Here is a 22,842-nt window from a genome sequence, read left to right as displayed (position 1 = left end):
TTAAAATACTAATGCTTGCAGAGACAGTGTTGTCACCTTGCTGGTGCTGCGTTTTATTTTTGCGTGCAGGGCGAGGTTCATTAATTAAATGCAGGTGAGAGCAGTCGTTTACATTTTATAGCTTGGATGGCCTCACGTGATGTTTCTTCAGATGTTGTGGATCAGGACTGAGACCACCAATTTGCTAAATGTGTAAATCTGGTTTAATCAGAGGTGGCTGCCTAGATTCAACCCACCATCTCACGGCAGTGCCCTCTCAATAGTTTTACCACAACCGTGACGAGCTACTTGAGGTTCCCCATCCACCTCCACATTTACCCCATGTGCAGCCACGTTGGCAGTCCACTGTGGGAGGAGGGCCTCTTCACGCTGTGCGGTTAATGGAGACTGTTTGACCATAACTTCGTCAGGCTGGTGCGGGTTGGTGAAGGCCCGGGGGGAGCATAGGCATGGGCACATGTAAGTACAGTTCAATAACTGTACCGTGTTTATTTAGTGACACCGGCCTCTGCTGCTCACCACAGATCCTCAGCTTTAACACGTATTATGGATGGTGGTCACCCATCCGAGCACTCTCCAGGCAAAAACTCTGCTTAGCTTTCAGGAGATGATGACATTCAGCATGTTCTAGGTAATACTGGACATAGGGCAGCCACCTCTACCCTAACATCCGCACCTACGATCAGCACGGTTGGCTACGTATGGTGCGAAAGAAGTTCACCATACACACGTCATTAATTTGGGGCATCTCTGTGTAGGTCACACTTACGTATGTGTTACACTTAATTGAAAGTGACTGATGATGTTTATAATAATGATGATAATGATTACGATGAAATCGGTTGTATCTTCGGTCTCTCGTTTGTGGTCTGGCGGTTTAAGGTGGATACTCTGTTGGATTACGGGAAGCCCAAGATGGATGGTGACCTCAAGGTGTTACAAGTGGGCAGGGCCAAACAGGAGAGGTGACTGTCGAGACCACTTTTACCTCGCCCGCAATTCGAATTCGCGATCCTGACATGCGCCATGATGTGTAAAGTTTTTTCATGTGCTTTCTTTGTCGCTCTTCCTCCGCACGTTGGATTAGCAAGGTTGGCTACGTTACGGTGCGAAATAAGTTCAACGCACATACACACGTTACTTGAATTGTGTTTGTTTCTTCGCGCGACACGTAAAATCCGCAGGTACGTCTTCTTGTTCGACAAGGCTGCCTTGATGTGCAAAAGGAAGGGCGATAACTTCGAGCTCAAACATTCCCTGGAGCTCGCCAGATACAAAATCACCAACGACCCGACCAGCAACAAAGATTCGCGAAAGGTACTCCGAGCTTGTAGAGGCCACGCGTGCCCCCTACTCTCCACAGCGCACACCGCACTCAGATATTAAAAACAACTTTTCCCCCGCCAACCTTTTTCGTAGCGTCACTGCGGCGGGGGATGGCGTCGGAGTCTCCCGCCCCCCGCCGGCACTCCCTTGTGCTGAGCTGATTGTGTGCCTGTTTTGTGTTTTGCGTATTTTGCCACCTAGAGACAGAGCAAAGTGGTGAGTAAAGCACTGTTGCGATCCCACTCCGTGCGCATGGGCAAGCGCTGGGCCTGGCCGTGACGGCGTGAATTTCCGTAGTTCTTTGCCCGTCGGTCGATCGCACCGCCGCTTGGCCTGGACGTGGCGTTTCGTCGGCATAGGGGCAGCGGCAAAAGCAAGCGAGCATAAAAACAACGCGCCGTAAATGCGATGCCCCTGCAGCATGATGCTTCTTCTGTTTGTTCTCGCGCTCCCCTACGCGAGGTCAAACGGCGGCCCCAAAGTCAGCTGCCTCAGCCGCCCGTTAAGCTCGTCGCTGAGGAATTCGCGATGAGGACTTCCTCAGAATGTCAGACGAAGGCACAAAGGGAGAGATAATGGTCGTGGTTCAAAGACCAAAATTAATTGACTTCCTCGTGCCCTTGATGAACTAAGGCTCCAATGTCTGACGGTTGTGAGTAAGGGTTCTGTGAACGTTTGCGTAAACTCACGGCGATTAAAATTGGTGCACTCATGCGTTCGCCTGTCTCCGGCACGTGCACCAATTTTGTTCTCTGCGATGGCTAAGTCGTTGCTTTTTTCGTGCGATGCTCAGTGCTGGTCACCCAGGGTCAGCGCTTGCCTTTGGTCCTTTGCTCTAAAGGAAGAGATCAACCAGAATATACACACAGCTCTTACGATGTAGATACATACCTCGGCCTCGTGACGTGGCTGTCCAATGGGAGTTTTGAAGTTTCAATTCGTAATAAAAAGACTTTAGATTGACTTTGCATTCAACGGTATAGAAGAGACATTATAATTATACTGTTTGGTTCTTTCGGTAAAGTCACGTAGATAGAAAAAAGAACTGATAAAAATAAAGTGAATAAAAAAAACCACGACGTTTCGATAACAACACAAGTGGTCGTCATGAAAGTCCTTTAATGGCATTTTCTTACAAATAAGGCCAGTTTCATCCAAGTTAAAGATCTGCTTCTTTGTATATCCACCATCTTCTATATAAAAAATAAAGCTCATCTCGAAACGTCGTGGTATTTTTTATTGACTTTTTTTTGTCTATCTACATGACTTTAGCAAAAGAACCAAAGCATATGAATTCCTGCAGTCACGGACGTTTTAAGTCAAAATTTAGACGTTATAATTGTTATAATAATATCGTAGTACACTTGTCATTTGTGCCATTCTCATAGCGCAAGGCTATCGTGAAGGTGCCATGTCTCAGAGGCGGGTATCGTCTGCCAGTACCAGACATGGTACTGGGACCGTGTGCCACTGGCACACGTTGTCTTTTATCCTGACAACGTCACAGGATCTTTAACTGTGAAGCAGAGACGGTGAACGTTCGTGGTTCATACACCCGCAGTATTAACCAGGACGACGCCGGGCTCGAACCGCGGCCACAGCGATGCCACTGGGCTGATATAAATGCCACTCTTGAGGGTAACTTCAAAACATTGCGTCCCCACTTGACGAAGCTTCAGGCTCATTGCGGGGCAGCACTGGGAGACACAGCCGAGGTATTGTACCCACAAACGTAAGCGCTGTTCGTTGTTTTGGTTGCCTCCTTTAAGCACTCTGTTTGAAACTCTCACTGCACATTTTCTTCTCCTGTCATCCATTCAACCTGTGACCCGTATTGGTGGAAAGTAATTTCCAAGGAGAAATGATTTTCTTCCATTTTGTTACGAATGGCAGATCTATGGGGAAGGGGGAGTCCAAACGTGCATCACCCCTCCCCTCCTCTGACATAGCACGGCCCAACCTGTTGAGGAATGGTTTGAACCTCAGGCCGTGCTGCTCTAAATTTGGAGTCTTCTATTTTACGTGGTGGAGTTGGAATCCCTTCCCCTGTGGATCTACCAATCCTGCCATGACTTTTCTGACGATCCTTCCCTTTAAAACCAGCCAGCTTAGAAACTGTTTGTTCCACTTCTTGCGGTACGCCAAAGTAAAGGTGTCAGCAGTCCTGAAACGGATGTGGAAATTCCACATTATTATGCCAAATGGCGTTTCTAACTTTAGCATAGCAACTTGTTGATTTATTACAATGTGGTACCGATTGTATCAACCCCAGAGGAATGATGATGATGGACTAAGTCGATCTCCAACCGGTATTTGAACTCACGGCCTTCTGATTGTGAGTTGAGGAATCCACCTACCATTGCACCACGTCCTCTTGCTACGAGAGGTGCCTAGGTGGCTCTGGGAGCAGAGTTCTGGGTTCAGGCAATGCTTGAGAATTCTGGGGTTTGATGCCGGATTTCACTGCCTGTCATCAAAAAAGAACAGATCCTCTAGTAGAGTGAGTTGTGCGCCTCAGCCTTGTCACCAAGGACTGCGCAGACAGACCAATGTCGTGATTCATCATAGATTTTAGTGTCAGATCGCTGTGTGAGTAAAATGTGTGCCGTAAACCCCCCTGCACCCGACATGTTCACTTAATAAAGCTGTCGCGTGATGAAAAAACGTGGCCAATTTATTACTGCTTCAACGGTACCACCAATGTGTGTTTTTGGACAGCAAGCCCGAACATTGAGCGATTTTGTACGACGTTTCCCTGGTAGTTACAGGCAGTTGCCTGATGGTGCCGGCTGCTGAAGCGGTAATAAATACACACGGTTGTTTCACGTGACAACTTTATTAATTGGCTGTGTTGGGTGGAGGAGGGTTTACGACGCACACCATTTAATTACGGGTCGCAATGTTGGTCACGAAAGCCCATGCGTTAAAAAGACCAGTAACATTGCATTTGTTTTCCCGCGTAAATTCCAGCTCTAAAAATAATAGCATCGCTTTGGCCGTCATGCGACAGGCACCCGTCTCATTGCGGGACAGCATGGAAGCATGCGCCGCCACAGTTTAAACCAGTGGTTCTTCACCGATGTTGCACCCCTTTGGGTATCAATCGTAACATTTTTTCTTAATAATGTTAATAAATACGTAGGGTTTGATGAAACAAAGTAAGTTGTACTTACGTGCCCCTGCTTAAGTTGTGTTTTGACGATTTACCTTCAAAAATAATATGGCCAGAAAGGGCATCTCGCATCTCCAGGTTAAGAACCACTGGTTTAAAATATAAAAATGCCACCGCTTTTAAGGGTGTTTCTGCAGAGGTCACGTGACACCTCACTTCGACTCAGGGGGCATACCGCTTGGCGAGATTTCCAAGTTGATTCTCGTGACGTGACTCTGACAGGACAATTGGGATGAACATGTGGGGGAATTAAAACACGGCAAAGGATTGAACTCTGTTCGTACCAATATCCCTTCTCTCATGTGTCCCCTGACTCTGTACTGCAGCGTCACGGCCGCCATCGCACGTCTTGAATCTTTGCCCGAATGTCCTCCTTGACCCTAGAACACGCATTCAACCTCGCCAGTAAGCTTTGCCTGCTGTGGTATAGTGCCCCTTCCTTGCCTGACAACCTGTTTGGAGACCTGTTGGCTTTTGTTCTAAGTTGACTGGCATGATTGTGCGTGGAGCATCCACACGTTAGGGGTCGCTGCTGTGGTGTAAATGTTTGCATCCTGCAGTTGCAACCCTGAGGTCTGCAGTTCCATCTCCCAGTGCGGCAATTGACCCAATGGGCGAGTTTCTTAGATTCTCCCTCCGCATCTGTCCCTCCAGCAGTATAAACGGGTGTGTTCGTCGATCGGCAGGTCGCACGTGGTGGAGTAAATTTTGTATATTGACATCTCTTCCAAGAGGTCTGGCCAGTGTGGTAGAGTGGGCCAATGACCTTCTAGAGGGGCTCTCTGGAGCGCCCTCCAGTGGACTCCCTTATGCCAGCTGGTGGTGCGGGCAAGACAATTGCAGGGAAAAGCGCCTTTAAGTTCACATTCACACACGTGGCGTGGATGTGAGCATGCGGTGCATCGGTCTGAACATGCTCCTGCGCCTTCCATTGCACTTGGCATATGTTTAAATATTTATTGGTAATTAAAGAAGATCATTAAATCGTATATAAATCTAAGGCTTCATTATCTCCTCATTACACTGCAGCGTAATTACCCCATTATGCAAATAATTTGGAGTGGGGCCCAAGTACCATCCAACTGATAGTGCGGCATCACGGTGGTTTCCATGGATACCTGCCCTGCCCGTTTACGAAGTCACCTGGAATGCACCCAATCTCATCAGATGTAAGAAACTCAGCAAGTTTGAGCCTGGGTACTGCTTGGGTGGGTAACCACCATGCACAACAAGGTGTTACAGGATTCGGGGCTACGTGGCGGGCAGAATAGGGCAGTGTAGAAAGAAAAATAGCACTCCCGTATTTCTACGCTCCAGCATTCACCAGACCATAATTAGCGGTGTGATTAAGTACGGTCAACCCTAACCCCCGTGACCCGTACGACGTGGGGAGGCCGTCATCCGGCAGTGGATTGACAAAGAGTTCTGGATGTTACACATGCACATGTACTGGCACTGAGGGAGCAAAGTGAAGAGGAGTAGAGTGAGATGGGAGGGGAAGAGGTAGGCGGGGAGGGTGTGAGTCCGTGGAGGGTCTTGAAGACATTGAGTGCATCGCTGTAGTTTTTCAAGGACTGTGTTTGGATCCAGTGAAGGGTTCGGAGTATTGGGGTGACGTGGTCATGTTTGCATGCGCGGGTTATAATTATGCCGGATGTCCTCTTATGTCACTTAGGGGCGGAGAGCGGGTGTGATATTGGTAAATCTGAGGATACTTATTGAGGACTAGAATCTACATTCAGAGGGTGCTAAATGCCTCGGCAGCTCAAAGCGGCTAAATTGCACATTTCATCTGGGCCATCCCTGCGGCCTTTTGCAGTTCAGACAAATTGGATCACAGTGATAGCTCCGGCTTGCAATTGGGCATTCTTCTGCCAGCGGGGGGCAATGCTGCTCCGCGGTTGTTCCCAGTTAACTAATTTGTGGGCCATTCATGACTTTTATGTGCACTTTGGACCACAATGCCAGCACACGTGACTTTCCCTTTCAATCAAGTATCGCCGTGAAGCAGTCGGTGTAACATCAACCAGGCTGGCCACTAAGGCGTGAACCCGCAAAACCCTGCAGCGAGTGGTAAACGTGCTGCCGCTGGGCCGCTCGGCCCCTCGGCCATGTGACCGCCTGGGTTAAAGGTGAACGTGAATGGAGGCGTAGTGAAAGGGTGTGGGGAGCAGTAGTGTAGCGGTTAGCGTGCTGCACTACAAACCCGGCGGCATGGGTTCAATTCCTGCTAACAGCCAACACCAGTGATGATTATCTGAAGTGGTCCTGGGCATCCCCTAGGTCGACTAAGCCTCAAATGAGTACCTGGTGTGATGTGTAAACATTGTCACTCGGGAGACAAAGGTGGCCATGAGTGGTATTCGCCACCCACCCCCTCGTGTGCCGTGCCGGCCTTCATAGGTGCTCGCTAACAGCACTTGCCCCAACAGTCTATTAAGACTATACGGGGGATCTTTGTTTCATCTTTTAGTGAGAGAGTGTAGTTGCAGGAAGGCAGTTGACCATAGGGTCAAGGTGGCAAAACACGAGGTGGAAAGCAATGACATCCGAGGAGTGCACACAAAGCATGCAATCACACTACAGTGAGACAGAAAACGGAACACACGGATCAGGGCAACAAACGGAGAGACTTCGTTGAGACTTTATAGGCGCGCAACGGGCTGTGGGCAGGAGACATCACTCGAAGGGATGAAGGCCGATGGACGAGGATGATGACGGAATGGGAGCCAAAGAATGGAACACCCTCACGCCCCACATGCCTTGTTTACCAGAGGAAAAAAAATCACTGAATTATTTTAAAAAAAATGGGAAGTGTCTAGATCCGACCGCTGACACGGGCTATCTGAACCAATCACACGAGCTGTCAGAAAAAAAGCAATGTGGAGTTACCGTAACGATGCGGATTTGTATCCCTTTGCTGAACAGCTCATGTAGTGTGTTCCAAATATAAGCGCGCGTGCACGCTAGTGACACAATCTGGCGGTTGGCGGATGTCATATCCTATTCCCGGAACTGTAGATGAATTCTAAAGTGATTTGGGTTGGAGCTAAACACAACCAAAAGGCACATTAGACGTAGAGTACATTGGGGTTCTTAAAATATCAATAATTGAATTAACTTTGCCCTTGCCAATAACATTTGATGCTTGGTTTTATGTTACGCAAGTTGGCCATTACTCGCACGGTTATAGACGTATAATCTTGGCTATTTCTTTTCAGAGATGGTGAATCCTTAGTGAATCTTTATGTCTTTAGTTATTCAATCATTTATTTTTCCCCCCCTCTTTTAATTTCACGTCAATTAAGTCGATCAATTATGGGACCTCCTTTGCCAGTACCAAAATATGAGAATAGTTTTTACCCTTTTTTCTGGCAACAAACAGGTGTTCAGATGTTAAAACACCAAACTGAAACCTTTTACAAGGAATCATGTCTGCAGTAACCACAATACTTATGGTTACAATGCAAACACAACACATACTTTGATAATATATGCATTGTCTTTGAAACTGATTGGGCCACACCAGAGACAGTCTTAGACCAGCGGACGGTCCTCCAGGTGGTCTGTGATGGTCCTCCAGGTGATCCACGGTGGCTGTGGTGCAAATGCAGCTTAATGATATTTCATTTAAATTTTATTTAGGTAAGGTACCCTGATTAAACTTCCATAACCCTGAGATATAAATACTCCCCCCCTCCTACAAAAGAAAAACCTAAGAGTTGCTATACTTAAAAAAAGTTTTTATGTTCCGATAATATTAATAATTTTGTATAACTGGTATTTAGAGGGACAAGTGAATGCGTGGGGGGCTGGGTGATCCGCAGGAAATCTCACGCGTGGGCAAAGATGCACCAGCGAACGGACCGATTGCCAGTGAAAAACAGCAGCAGTTTTGCCATTTCTTTCACAAAATTCATGCTTGCCCAATTGCATGTCCTACCAACAGACAAATGAATCTGCAAGTGTTGTTGTTTAATCAGGAACCCCCCCACCCTCCCCAATGTCGCCGCCCCCCACCATGGCGTGATTGTCTGATTGCGCCGTTCTCTGTGTTTTCGTGCGCAAGTGGTCGCACAGCTTCTACCTCACCCCGCTCATGGCCGGCGAAGGATACCAGTTCTTCTGCAAAACCGAGGAACTCAAGAGGAAGTGGACCAAGAACTTTGAGATGGCACTGTGAGTGAACTTTTGGCTCTGTCTTGTTCTCGCAACTTAAACTCACTCGACTTTTAGCTCCCCATCTATTCACCTTAGCAACACACCGGTCTGAAGCGCACGGAGCGATGACCTGCAGGCCACGTTACGCGAGTGACTTTGTGCAGGCCTTGTTGCGTGGGGGTTGTCGTGATGGCAGCTGATTGGCTGGTGCAGTTGGAGTGTTGATGTCATCCCGAGGCAACGGCTACCTATGGGGAGCGAATGTTGCGACCTCACGAGGACAGCTCGCATTTACTTCGACTTGTCATCCGTAACCTCTTCTGGCATTTACGATCGTACTCCACGAGGTTGGATTTATGATAAATCTTGAGAGCATCTTGTGTTAGCAGACCCTGGGCGCTGCCCATGGGAGGTGAGTGCCACCCCCATTTTTTATCCGAGCAGGCGGTGGGGAGTTGGGGAGGGGGGGGCAAGATTTGTCCGCAACGATTTCTGCGGTCGACAATTTGTGCGTTTTGTAATCATGTTTTTTTGTCCGTTCGTAACGGCAGGTCGAACCTGCGTCCTGGCGGCTACCAGCACGAGTTCCAAATGCAAACGTTCGAGAGGGCAACCGAATGCCACGTGTGCCACATGCTGCTGAAGTGCGTGGGCCGTCGTGCGAGGCGATCATGGCGTCGCGGAACCTCCGTGGTCTGCAGGAACCACGGCGAAGCTTAAATGGGGGTCGGGGGGGGGGATACAGCCATGGAGTGTAATGGTCAGCGCACTGGCCTTGCAATCCCAGAGCTCGCCGGTTGGCCACGGCAGCTGAAACGATTGTGAAAGTTTATCATTGAACGCCTCCGCCTCTGTCCACCCGGCAGTATAAATGGTTACGCCGCATGTAGTTGGTCGGTGCGTCGGTCGCTTGTGGTGGTGTAAAGTGCGGGCGCTCCCACCTATTCCAACGTGTCTGGCCAACTTTGGAATTGTGGCTAAAGATACCCTCGAGAGAGAGTCTCCAGAGCTCCCTCGAGCAGGGGCCCTTCTGCCGGCAGTGGTGCACGCAAGGAATTGCAGGGCTGCACCTTTAAATGTTCCCTTTACTGTTTTGATTTGAAGTTTTCGTGACTGCAGGAATCCATACTCTTTGGTTCTTTCGGTAAAGTCACGTAAGTATAAAATAAAATACAATTACCGAAATACCCACGTGACTTTACCGAAATATCTACGTGACTTTACCGAAAGAACCAAAGATTACGTTCCCTTTACTACAAGGCTTGAACCGCACTCACATTCACACGTGTTGCGCGACTCTCAGGTGCAGCACCACCATTCTAAATGAAAAAAGGTCATATCTTGTAGATAAGCAGCTGGTAGGTGTTCCGATGAGTCGCCCACCTCCTCCCACCCCCGCAAAGTATGTATGTTGAGCTTCTTTCCCACCGTACGAAGCCGACCGTGCTTATCGTAGGTGCAGTTAAATTGTCACAATTCGGTATCGTCATTCGATTGAACAATTTATAGTTTTACCACCTGGCCTATGACCAACTCACCTGGAGTGTGTCCAATCTTGTATTGGTGACCGCCATGCATAGAATCGGTGTTATCGACTGCTCTTGTCAGCAGAGAGCAGTGTAGCTTGAATCCATTGTTGTACTGCTCCAACGTCTTGTGTTCCTCACATTCACCAACCAGCACTGACCAGCGTGGTGATGTATGGCCAAATGACTCCCTACGCTGCGTGGAGAGGCCCTCATCCGGCAGTGGGTTGACAAAATGATGTTCACGTGCACGAAACAGCCAGATAATTTAGACGACAAAGCGCCGTGAGTTACCTCCTTGATAATGCCATTTCCGTGTTTCTCCTGCACAGGGGACTGTTTTACCAAGGCTACCAGTGTCAGAAGTGTGGCGCGGAGGCACACAAGGAATGCCTCGACAAGATCCTGCAGTGTCAGAGGCCCCTGCCTCCCAGTCCCGGACAGATCCCTTCAGGTACACCTCGTCCACGAGCTCATTTGTACGGTGGCCCTCGTGTTGTGTGGCCTGTCTGTCCATCTATCTCGTGTCACCGTTATAACTGAGCGTTGGGTTGGCTTGGTGGCGCAGTCGTAGTAACACTTGGGGTGCCACGTTGGCGAGATGGCAACTACCTCACCTGGTATACAGGAGGTCTTGGGTTCGATCCGGGCTGATGCCTGCTGTATTTTTAAATCCTTTATATTAAGTTCGCTTGCTTGCTTGCGTGCTTGCTTGCTTACGACCGTGCAAATCTTTCGGTCGTTTTTTAACCCACTTCCCGTGATCCAATCGAGCTGACATTTTTGCACACAGACTCGTTGTGCGAGACAATTAATGTTCGTGAAAAAAAAATTCAAAAATTTTACACTTTTTAGGCAACAAAAATTTATTTTACATTTATTCAAATAGAACTCATTCATGGCTTTGGCTGAACGTCACAGTGTAGGAGCCCAGAGCGTAACCCCTCCACAGGCCGTGGCGGAGTAGCGCAGTTGGTAGCGCCCTCGCTTCCCATGCCAAAGGTCGCGGGATCGATCCCCGCGTCCTCCACAGGCGAATATATTTTTAAATCCTTTATATTAAGTTCGCTTGCTTGCTTAGGACCGTGCAAATCTTTCGCTCGTTTTTTAACCCACTTCCCGTGATCCAATCGAGCAAAAACAGAAATGAATAATAACATAAAACCGATGTCACGCATATAAAGGATTTATAGTGAAAAACTTTGTTTTTACAGGTTAATTTTTTGGAGTTTGCGTGTTATCCCCGTGGTCACCTGGATTTTTCTCCGGGTTCTCCGGTTTTTTCCTCCACACTTAGGATCAATATACGTTCAGAGGATTTGGTTGCTATACATTTCCAAATGATAAGCCACTTCGTTGAGCAATCGTTTGTGGCCAGGTTACTTCTGAAAAAGAGCCATATAGCTCTGCGGGCCTTATCTGGTAAAATTAAATAATAATCTCGTGCCTCGCAGCATATTTTCAATTCTGTGTGTATGTATGTTGAACTTTTTTCGCACTTCACGTAGCCAACCGTGCTGGTCGGAGGTGCGCATTCTCACTTGCGCTGTGCTGTGGTCCTCTTCCCTTGCCCACCTGCGTACGCAACTCCGGATCGCGTACGCACTCCACGGCCATTGTTCTCGGCCGTGGCCCGCCGCAGGGCTGCCTCACGTGCAGGCCGCACAGGCCTACCAGGGCGCGCCGCTGCCGCCCCTCAAGCTGCAGCCCACGCTGATGCTGTCCTGCGGTGAGATGGTGGAGCTCACGCGAGCAGAGCCCGAGTCCGCCTGGTGGGAGGTGAGGGCACTTGAGTGCGTGCGGTGCGTGGGGTGGGCGTGTGTGTGTTGGGGAGCGGTGGTGTAGCGGTTAGCGCGCTGCACTGCGAACCCGGCGACCCACGTTCGATTCCCGCTCACGGCCACCACCGGTGACAGAACTGGTCCTGGGCCTCCCCTAGGTTGACACAGCCTCAAATGAGTGCCTGGTGCGATTTGAAAGAACATTGGCACTGGGGAGATAAAGGCGTCTGGGCATGGTGCTGGCCACCCATCCCCTCGTGTGGGGTGCCGACTAACATAGGTGCTCGCTAACCGCACTTGCCCCAACAATCTGTTAAAGGCTACATGGGAGATCTTTGTCATTGGGGGCAGCTCGTGCTTGTGTGGCCAGAAATCCACCTCTGGTCACATCGGCAGCGCTCCTCCACGCGGTCATGGCTAACATCAGGTGTGCTTGGCCTCCCCCCAGGCTAACTCAGCCCTAAATAAGTACCTAGGGTGGTGCATAAACATCACCACGAGGGAGACAAAGGCGGTCAGGCATAGCGTTGGCCACAGCATCCTCTCGTATGCCGTGCCAGCCGTCATAGATGCTCTCCAACGAAAGCCCGCGTAGGATATACGTCAGGGATCTTTGGCTGGCTGTCTTTGTGTGTGTGTGTGTGTGTGCGTGCACACGAGTGTTAGTGTGTTCGTGTGTGTGTGTGTGTGCACATTAGTGGTGGCATAGTGGTTAGCGCACTGCACTACGAGCCCAGTGACATGACTGGCAAAGCCGGATTACGTTTGATGGGGTCCCGGAGCTCTTATATTTACTGGGGACCACTGTTTCGATATTCAGTTCCTTCACTCAACGATGCCTCACGATGTCAGACGCTCCGCTGTGATTTGCCTCGGAAATGCACACAGAGCTGCTCTGCGTGGTGTTAAAGTTTTTATTTCAGCGCCAGATGCTCGTGCTGTCAGACTCGGTATGCATATGGGGGAGATGCTGAGCTCAAGGCACCCTGGTATAATCCTGCAGGCGTGCAGGATAACAGGACTCAAGATGAGAGCTATCCCGGGCATGAGGGAAACCAAAGCTTAGCACTGCCATGGGATGTCCATGAAATCGAGCCTAACAGCTCATTTGCTCCTTCCTGCTGCTGAAATGTATGTTGAACTTCTTGCATAACGTGCGTAGCCAACCGTGCTATTCGGAGGTGCGAAATGAATACAATCGAAATCTCAAATCTTTTACCCTTTTTGTTTATATCATTTAATCCCACTTCAATTCCAATTTTGCAGTCAGTGTGATGTCACGAGGTATCCATTCTGAGCCTTCGCAGAGCTGCAACCCCCCCCACCGCCCTCCCCCGTGGTATAGAACGGCCCACAGAAGCGGACATCACAAAACTACTTCTGCGATGTCCTGAAGTGATTGCTGGTCCACACAGTACGGGGGCAGCACTTTCCCGTCTTTCCCTACGGAGAGTAATGTTTGTCGCTTGCAGTCAAACCAATATTTTTTTTTTCAGAGCTGGAATTTAGCCAAATTAAGTGCCGAACTAAATTTCATGCGATGGGTCTTTTTTTCACAGCCATTGGTGATATCAGACTGCCTCTGTTGGCCTTGATAATACGGTTTTAACCGCAGGCACCTGCCTGGATTCGAAGGCAGCATCTCAGTGATGCCAACTCAGCGCTCAAACCTCTGTCCCACCCAGTCAGAGTCAGTGCTGTGTTTAAAAGCTGGCCAAATAAACAGCGATGGTAAACTTGGAAGTGGACAGCCTTTCAACAACAAAAACACTCAACACATTTGTCAATAACACCTACCCCAACCCCCCCCCCAAAAGGAAAACTAGTATAGGTCACGTTCACAGGCAATTGCCCTTCTTTATAGAACGTAAATGGAGAGGCCAGAGACATGAGACCAGAAACGCCACCTATTATACACTTTTGCTTTTAAGGCCATAGAGTTATTGAAGAATGTGTTTAAATTTTTGTTATTATTTATGCTTGTGCACCACTATCACCGATTAACGCCTTTCACTTCTGTACGTTTATCGTGTACGTGTGTCGGAAGGTTGCAAGTTCAAATCTTGATTGGCGATGCACTTAGTCGTTTCAAGGTCGATTAAAGTGGGTTTCACTTTGACATACGGCCACATTGACATGAACGTGAAGAGCCTCATCAAACCTCGGAGGCTAAGCAGGCATGAGCCTGGTTCGTACTTGTACGGGAGACTGCCTCGGAATACCCCAGGTGTTTTAGGTTCAGGCCGCAAGGTGGCTAAGAGATAGGGGTTGAGCAATGCCTTATCCTAATCTGTCTGAGCAGAACTTTTAAAGCGCGATAGCCCCTCGTGCGTCTGGGTTTTCTCCAGGTACTCCGGTTTCCTCTCTGCACGCGAGAACGGTTCTGGAAGGCTTCGATTTTTATTTGCTTAGTTTTTTTTTCGTAGCAGGGGGAAGAGGGGTAGAATAATACAGGCCAGAGGCGACATGATGGCAGGAGAGGAAATGTACGTGATGCCTGATTACTGTCAGCCTCCCAGCTGTCTATCGCCCCCCCCCCAACTACGACCAGCCCTATCCAAACCCCTCCTTATCAATCCCTCTTGTGTTACTGCATCAAAACCACAGCATTTACAGTAACCCACATTCTATTTTAAATGATTATCATGCTATGTGCAATTTTTTAAAATAATTGCTGTAAAGAGCCTTTACCAGGCGTCTTCATATAAAGCGCCTTTACCATGGCCTTTACCAAGGCGCTTTATATGAATCTCATTAAGATAAGATGAGGAAGCCACTGGCTAACAAGCAAACGCATGGATTATGTAATGCCTCCTTTGTATTGATCCTCTGTGGTGTGCTGGGCCCCGCTGTGTGCTGTGCAGGGGCGGTCACTCACGACCCATCAAGTCGGCTTCTTCCCCCGGGACTTTGTGAAGCCGGTGGTGAGTTCAGAACCAGAAACTTTGTTTAAGACTGGAGGAATCCGATGAGCTGTGAAGCTCTTTTTCACACGTGTCCAGCAGTTTCACGGATTGCCCAAGGTTGCTCACGGCTTCCATTCAACGCGCAGTGTTTGTATATATATATATTTTTAATTAAAGAATAAAGAATGATTAATGTTAATTGTGTAAATGTTACTTCAATCATCAATTCTTTAAATAGATTTAATTATAACTTGTTATTACTGATTAATCATTATTAATTAAAATAAATGATCGATTAGTATGCATATTAATGACAATTATGCATACGATTATCATACAGAATAGTTATTCCGACTTATTAATTCAAGATAACGTAAATGTAAGCAATTAATTAATATATTATCGCATTAATAAGGAGTTATTATTGGCTTCCACGTTGTCCAGCGGTATGTATTATCATTCGTGATAATAGCAATGATTTTAGCTTTCAACATTTACTGATTTTCACTTTATCAATTATCGGCAATTATGTCAGGTCTCAGAATTCAGATCTCACCGCAGGATACAGTTCTAAAAATTGAGAAATATGATGCATAAGTTCGGAAAGAAGCATTCAACACCCTCTTTTGATCTAAACAACTTTAGTATCAACTTACATTGACATCCAAAAATGCTTACCGGAGTAGAACTGCAGTACACATGCAAATATACGTACTCATCATTTCGTACTACATGGTTAGAAAAGCATCAATGATCAAATCTCAAGATCATATGATAAAAAAAAATCAACAAGGTTGACATCTCATGGCAACGCGACAATACACAATTCGTTTGTTATGATGTGTGATGCGTGTAAGCTGAGATTCTTCAATTCTCCCAGGCAAAGCTTGGCCTGCAACCTGTACAAGGTACAGTTCAAATGGTGAGTGAGAGTAAAGGTCATGTCCCATCTTCTGTCTTCTCTCTCCCCGAACAATACTTTCAGTCCCACAAGGATGTGCTGAATGTTAGGCTCGATCCACAGCCGGAGTGCGCTGCGGCCCATTTAGCCGTCAGCTGCTCTGCCACACGTTAGCGGGTTATCTGCGCGTCGGCTAGATCCACAGCTGGAGCACACTGCGACTTTTGGAGTGGCTTGGTTTGCGAGCACCCGTTGTTGCTCACGCCCGGAGGTCAGCGGCGTGCAGGCAGCCGCAGTTCTTGGCGGAGACTGCACGTGACCAAGTCTGACACACCTCCAGCCTCTTCACGCCTCTTGCAGTGTCAAGTCAGGCTGACGAGACAACAATATAGCTTCCCCCCTATCGCTTGGACAATATCTCCTTGCACACTCAAAATTGGCGTGTAACTCAAGTCTCCACTTAGGGAAGTTGCATTTATGCCGCAACAAACGTTGGTCAACAATTCTCTGAGACATCTTAGCTTGGTACGGTATTATATAGAAGATTCCTTGGCAAAGCAAAAGTATGGTACTCAGAATCCCTGCATGAAGGAGAGCAGTATAAGGTCACCCGAGACTCTTTATCAACACGACCACGTGATGTATCATCACGCGAAAACTTTGCGAAGTCCTTGACTCTGCAAGGGACTCAAAATGTGAAGGAAAAATATTAAACAAAAAACTTGGCTACTTTCAGAGACACTCGGGGTCTGCCTCGGCAAGAACTCAACCCTTTAGCTTCCCGGAGCCTTTGCCTATGCAACGCTCAAACGTATTTAGCTAGTTGCGAGGGCTACCCCGGAGCTTGATTTGTAAGATTCTGTACGTTGCTTATATAGGAATTTCTACCTCGTTTAATGAATTACCTAAGTCGCATCAAAGCCCAAAGCTCCTTCTACTACTTGACACCCCTCGAGCATCTAGCGGTTGAGCCTTTGTGTTCAACCCTGCTCATGGCTCTGCAGACATCCCGGTGGTGCCTGATGTCATGAACTCTGCCCTCCTACTTCCTCCCTTTCTCGCTGAGTGTTCTGGCCTGTGGTTGTGCCCTCTGCTGTTGAGGCTGGTTTGCCGAGTTCCTCTGGAGACGGCTGAGTATTTATACTCAGAAACAGATGCTGGGCCACTAATCCCATCTAAATAAGGGTGCTATTCTTTTTGTTCTGCGGCCTACCGTTGATCTGTCTCCTGGTCCCCCTCCACTGCATGGGTTGGGTTAATTCCTGGGAAGCAAAATCAACGATGGTGATTCTTACCATGCCCACATTATCAAAGCCTGCTTGTTTTTTCATTTTCTTACGGTAATGCTTATTGGGTGTTTCCCTTCTGGGTTTTCAACTCTCGGAACGCAATTAATTCACGTATTTATGTCGACAAGGAACTGTGACATAAAAAATGGACATCACATTTAAAATAACAATTTGGAAAAGGCAAGTATCCAACAGCAACAGTCCAGTCATGCGATGCCTCATTTGGTGGCTTAATGAAGTCAAGAGCTCATTCACCATTGAGTCAGACAAGTAAATGCAAGCATGACGAGTACTGTTTTGTGTTTGTGTTGCAGGTGAACCGACCGACGGAACCTTCGAAAAGCGAGTTTCATTACTTTGCCTGGTATGTGCTTGCATCGCTTAAAAATAATCATAACGATACCACTACCGCTGCCGTTGCCACGAGGTCACACATTCGTCCCAGGTGCCGTCGGCGTAGTCTGGAACTCCCCCCCCCCCCAGCCCAGTATAAAGCACCGGTCACGGTACGGGGGGGGGAGAGTGGGAGGTGAGGGGGGGGACAGGAACCCCGAGGGGCTTAATGAACGGGGGGGGGGGGGGGGGTGCGACATTCGCGCCGTCCGCCCCACCCAGGTGGGGGGCCCGCAAGCGAGAACGCGAAAAGGCTTCGATGGAGAGGGAAGGAGTAGAGGGGCGGGCAAGTGAAGTTTAACTAACACAATGGGGGGGGGGGGGGGCGGGGTAGACTCCCCCTGCCCCATCATGGGACCTCTCTGGCCAGGATCAAAGTATAGGAATATGTTTTATCCTTTCTGGCGATAAAACAGTTGTGTTAAGATGTTAAAACGCCAAACTGAAAGCTTTTGTGGTGAACATGCAAACAAAAATCATTCTCTGGTCGTTTGTCCCAATATTCTGTTATGTCTGTACGTTGAACTTCTTTTGCACCGTACATAGCCAACCACGCTAATCGGAGGTGCGGGGAAGGACAACAAACCAAATACAAAAATAAGTTCCAAAGAAATTAGTTTATCACTCTAGATGATTTAAAAGTGCACAGCTCCAGTGGATTCCTAATATCGGAAGGAAGAGCGTTCCAGACGGCCACAGAAGCGCATCTGAAAGCGCCGCGCGATGCGGTGCCCGTCTTTGTTCGATGACCATCCAAAAGACCGCTGCTGCTGCTGCGAGGATGACCACCGGAGTTTGCGTGTTGATGGTTTGTGTTCCTTGACGAGATCAGCAAGGTTCTGTGGTTCATTTGCGCCGAGCGCTTCGTGTGTAGCATGACCGCGATGCGCTTCTCACGCCCCCAGGTTTGTGGGCACCATGGACCGCGAGCAGGCCAACCAGCAGCTGAGGAAGCGGAGCAACGGCACCTACCTGATCCGCGAGCGGCCCGACGGGCCCGGCGAGTTCGCCATCAGCATACGGTGCGTCGCGCACAAGCCGTGGAAAAGAGCCCACCCCCCCCCCCCCCCCACAACACTCCCGCACGCGGCCACGTTGACCGGCGCCGTTTGAACGGGCGTCCCTCGTCGTGCGCGTTCCGCAGCAAAATGCGTTTTGCGATGCCGACGGATAAACACTTTTGGGGGGGGGACCCAATGTGGGCGGCTCCAAGACCCATCGCGGTCAATTTTGTTTTGATCAAAGGCGCCTTCATCGTGTTGCAATCGAGACAAAATGTAGTGGCTTAATGCGTGATTATATTTCACTTCGGTTTTGTCATGGTCATGGGTTGAGTGACGTGGAGATGCGCCGCCACTATCCCGCGTGTTCGCGGTTTTGCTGTGCGGCTCTCGGACGCGTTTTCGGATTTGTTGCGCTGCGCCATTCGGCACGACGTCCCGACATTTTGCTCCACTTACCGGGAGCTTCTTCAGGAACTGAATTCACGCTCCGATCTGTACGAGTTCTGAATGCAAATACCATCTCATGACATGCCACAGGAAGCTCGATTGAAATAAGGTTTTGAAGAAGCTTCCATGCAGAACTTTGGGTGTTTAATTTGTTGCCCTTCTCCCGTACCTCCGATGAGCATGATTGGCACTGTGCGAAAAAGAAGCTCAGCAAACATAGATACCTAATTTAACGGGGAATGATGGTCAGAAAGTGACGGCAGGATTGGTAGATCCAACGGGAAGGGGTTCCAACCGCTCCAAATGAGGTGGAACGCTCCAAACGTGGGTCACACTTGCCTACGTCTTCAAGAGCATTTCCTAACAGGTTGAGCTATGCCACATTTCACAGGAATTACCTTCCACCAATAGGGCTACAAGTTGGATGGATGACAAGGGGAGGAAAGGGAGCTTGGAGATGCGTTGTTGTTTACCCGAAAGTAACACTTGCTTTCGTTTCTAAAACAGCTTTAACAACGAAGTGAAGCACATCAAAATCATCATTAAGGACGGGTGGCACCACATCACTGAGCACAGGAGATTCCGGGGCCTCGTGGTGAGTAGCACTCATTATGGAGCAGGTAAAACCGAGTGTTGCATGCCAACTTACAGCCGTTTAATTCGGCGATATGTGCACTCGTAATCCCCGCCGGGTTCTCAGCTATAACATCAGAATATTTTATGTTCCAAATCAGAATATTTATTTACGCTGGAGGAATCCTATGATCTATAAAGCTCTCTTTTACATGCCAGCGGTGGGACAACGTTGACATGTGGCTCCGAACGCTGGACCAATGTTGGCCCCGCATTCCAAGCATGCCGGGTTATTGATTTGAAACGTCAGTGTAATGATTTGTTCATCAATGCTGTATTTCCATATTATTATTGTTACAACATGTACGGTCCGTTTTTGTCAATCAACTGCTGGGTGACACTGGAGCTGATAGACAGAGGGCAAAGCCCACTAGCGGTGGTAACTCGTGCCCAATAAACATGCAATGAAGCATTGGCACTGGCAATGGCGACATTTAATCTGGCCGGTGTGAATGAGTAGGCGAATCACCACTCCCATGATCTACGCCAGGGGTCGGCAGCCGGCAGCTCCGGAGCCGCATGCGGCTGGCTCAGGACTGGCTACGTGACGTTAATTATTGAGTTTAAATTAGTTTTTACCGAATTCGGGAAAAAAAATGGCACTTATTTTTTTTTGCTTGCCGACCCCTGGAGCTTAAAGATCCCTCTCTGCCTGCAGTGGCAATAGAAGGCTGGCTGGCTCCTCACCGCCACCTGCCGGAGTGCGCTTGTAAGTGCGCGCCTGTAGTCCGAGTTAAGCGAAACACACGATAAGTAAGCAATTCAAATCGTAAAAAATATCACGTGGGGTGGACTACGGCTTGAGCTGCAGTGGTTCACGCACTGTGCCGTGAAGACAGCCACTTGAGTTTGGTTCCTGGCACACAGTGGCGATTGATGTCTAAACCGGTCCTGAGCCTCCAATAGGTAAACTCAGCCTCGAATGAGTTCCTCGCGTAGTGGAAAAAAAAAAACACCGGCGCACCGAGGCTCAAAATGCAGTCGGTCAAAAGCTACGCGTGGCGGTGGGCGGTCGGCCTTCGTGTGTGGCGCAGGAGCTGATCGAGTACTACCAGTCGCACTCGCTGAAGGAGGGCTTCCGCGCCCTCGACACGACGCTGCAGCACCCCTTCAACGAGCGGGAGCCGTCGCGCGCCGTGACTCGCGGGAACTCCGCCAACAGCGGTGAGCCGGCGGGCGAGCGAGCGAGCGAGCCACCGCCATCGCCCCGGGAGCCACCGTCTCGTCCAAGTTGCGCCCGCCTGTTGTCCGGCACGATGTCCCGACGTTTCGCCCCCGACGTGCCGGGAGCTTCTTCGGGGAAGTGAACCTGGCAGCCAGTTTTCAGCGGCAGTAGCCAGGAGTATCAGAATGATAGTCTGCATTTATACTGGAGGAATCCGATGAGCTGTAAAGCTCTTCACCGATGACCAGTAGGGGCACGGGGTCAGAACGTTACAACACAAAACAATACAAAAACACGATGAGAATGAAAGTACAGAAAATGTTAACACAGATAAACTGATTTTTTTTTATCTTACCAGTAAAACCCACTGAGCTATTAACTTATTTTTCAGAAGCGACCTGGCCACAAATGATAGCTCAACAAAGTGGCTTATCACGTGGAAATTTATAGCAGCAAAATAATCAAAAACATCTCTTTCGATGATATAGATAATTATCAAGATAGAAAGTGAGTTGCCTCGTTCATTTCCTGAAGAAGCTCCCAAACACACGGAGTGGATCGTCTGACGGCGTGCCGGACGACGCGCGGCACAACCCGGAGGCACACCGCAGAGCTACACGGCACAACCGCGAACAATCGCAGTCGCTAATGCCTGCTGTATTAACGTGATGCTCCATAGGGGTGGAATGGTAGCGTAGTGGTCCACTTAGCGCTTTAAAACCTGCCTTTGATTCCTGGCCACGGCGGACGTCAGTGGCGAGTGATTTCTGAGCTGGTCCTGGACATGATCATCATCAATTTCACCACCCAGCACTGTCAAGCGTGGTGAGTTATGGCCAAGACAACTCCCCACGACTGACACTGCGTGGCGAGGCCTTTATCCAGTGGATTGGCGAAGGGGGCAAGAAATACATTCAAAGTCCATAATGGTGCTTAAACCTCTATAAAAGATTTTTTTTGTTCCAAACGGGGAACCCCATTGGTAGCAAGGAGCACTCTTATCAGTAACATTTGGCAGACAAGTGGTGATATTTACATACCACGCCAGGTACTCGTTTTAGGCTGAATCGACCTATGGGAGGCCCAGGACCAGTTCATATAGTCGTCGCTGGTGTTGGCCGTGAGTGGGAATCGAACTCTGGTCGCCGGGTTCGTAGCGCAGCGCGCTAACCGATGCACAACCGCTACCAAAATAACACATGCACGCACACACACACACGGATTGCACGCATTCACAGACACAGCTTTTTCACGATTTCTAAGCAGTGACTGCGTGCGTAGTCGAGTGGCCAGTGACACCTGCGTCTTTCTCTCTCCGTGTGTCCCTGATCCCGTAAGCCGGCCACGTCAGTGCTAGCTTCTCCCTGCTCAACTCCCAGAATTTCAGTTTTGTCCCTCCGTCGGCCGCGCCGTTCTGGTCAGGTACAGATAAACCCCAGAGGGTGCAGCTACGGCTGTTCACAGCAAAACCTCACCCCCCCTCCACCCCACACCCCATACCTCCAGTGTCCTCGTTTCATCCTGGGCATGAAGTCAATGCCATGCTCTTACATCTGCATGCGCCATACGGACGTGCAGCATGACTTGCCGCCTCCTGTGCATTTGTGCGTGCGTGCGTGCATCAAGGCCCATTGTTCGCTGCAGACCCCTGGGTCTGTCATCTCAGAATTCAATATGCCATCGAAATGAATAATATACGCTCAGGCCATTGTTGCCATTGCTATCGCGTGAGTATGTTGTTGCGACTGCATGTTGCGCATCGTTTCATTAAGCAGATGGGAATGCTGTTTTGGTTTCGTATTGGTAACACTGTTATGGTGACTGAAATGCATTATTTAGGCCTTTTGTTTGTGACGGATTAGGCCGAAGGCATCAATGTCTACCGAGTTCAATGCTTTAGCGTAGTCTACAAGGGCCAGGCTCATTGGTGATCGAAATTCATTGGTCTTTTCCAGAATCTGATTCATATAGTCTGCATGCGGTCGATGATAGAGAAACCTTTCCAAAACCTGACTTGTCACCCGTGTTTGGTGGGCCTCTGAATCTGAAGCTATTCTTTTCTCAACGATGTCTGTAAACCATTTGTTTACGTAAGATAAGATGCTAACGGGGTCCGTGGTTATTTACATCAGTTTGAT

The 22,842-nt window shown here is 48.9% G+C and overlaps 1 protein-coding gene across 10 annotated transcripts in view; it reads left to right on the top strand.

The window, feature by feature from the left end:
* LOC133354742 (guanine nucleotide exchange factor VAV2-like) overlaps window positions 1-22,842 on the top strand; it is a 222,670-nt gene that overhangs the window by 188,889 nt on the left and 10,939 nt on the right. For 4 of the 10 annotated variants that reach the window (XM_061571816.1, XM_061571814.1, XM_061571811.1 and 1 more), the window contains 14 exons: window positions 883-965; window positions 1,185-1,317; window positions 1,528-1,542; window positions 8,568-8,677; window positions 9,211-9,303; window positions 10,518-10,639; window positions 11,828-11,964; window positions 14,831-14,890; window positions 15,753-15,794; window positions 17,377-17,426; window positions 18,361-18,477; window positions 19,414-19,501; window positions 20,574-20,703; window positions 22,043-22,126. In XM_061571816.1, coding sequence (XP_061427800.1) covers window positions 883-965; window positions 1,185-1,317; window positions 1,528-1,542; window positions 8,568-8,677; window positions 9,211-9,303; window positions 10,518-10,639; window positions 11,828-11,964; window positions 14,831-14,890; window positions 15,753-15,794; window positions 17,377-17,426; window positions 18,361-18,477; window positions 19,414-19,501; window positions 20,574-20,703; window positions 22,043-22,126 — 1,264 coding nt within the window. The remainder of the gene's footprint in view (window positions 1-882; window positions 966-1,184; window positions 1,318-1,527; window positions 1,543-8,567; window positions 8,678-9,210; window positions 9,304-10,517; window positions 10,640-11,827; window positions 11,965-14,830; window positions 14,891-15,752; window positions 15,795-17,376; window positions 17,427-18,360; window positions 18,478-19,413; window positions 19,502-20,573; window positions 20,704-22,042; window positions 22,127-22,842) is intronic. The other 6 variants (XM_061571817.1, XM_061571812.1, XM_061571813.1 and 3 more) reach the window with 5 other exon arrangements.

Source organism: Lethenteron reissneri, chromosome 48 (genome assembly GCF_015708825.2).
Source record: "Lethenteron reissneri isolate LAM-NWPU_2019-01 chromosome 48, ASM1570882v1, whole genome shotgun sequence".
NCBI classification, from domain to species: Eukaryota; Metazoa; Chordata; class Hyperoartia; order Petromyzontiformes; family Petromyzontidae; genus Lethenteron; species Lethenteron reissneri.
The sequence above is the reverse complement of the archived record's forward strand: the minus strand, read 5'-3'. Positions and strand labels throughout refer to the sequence as shown.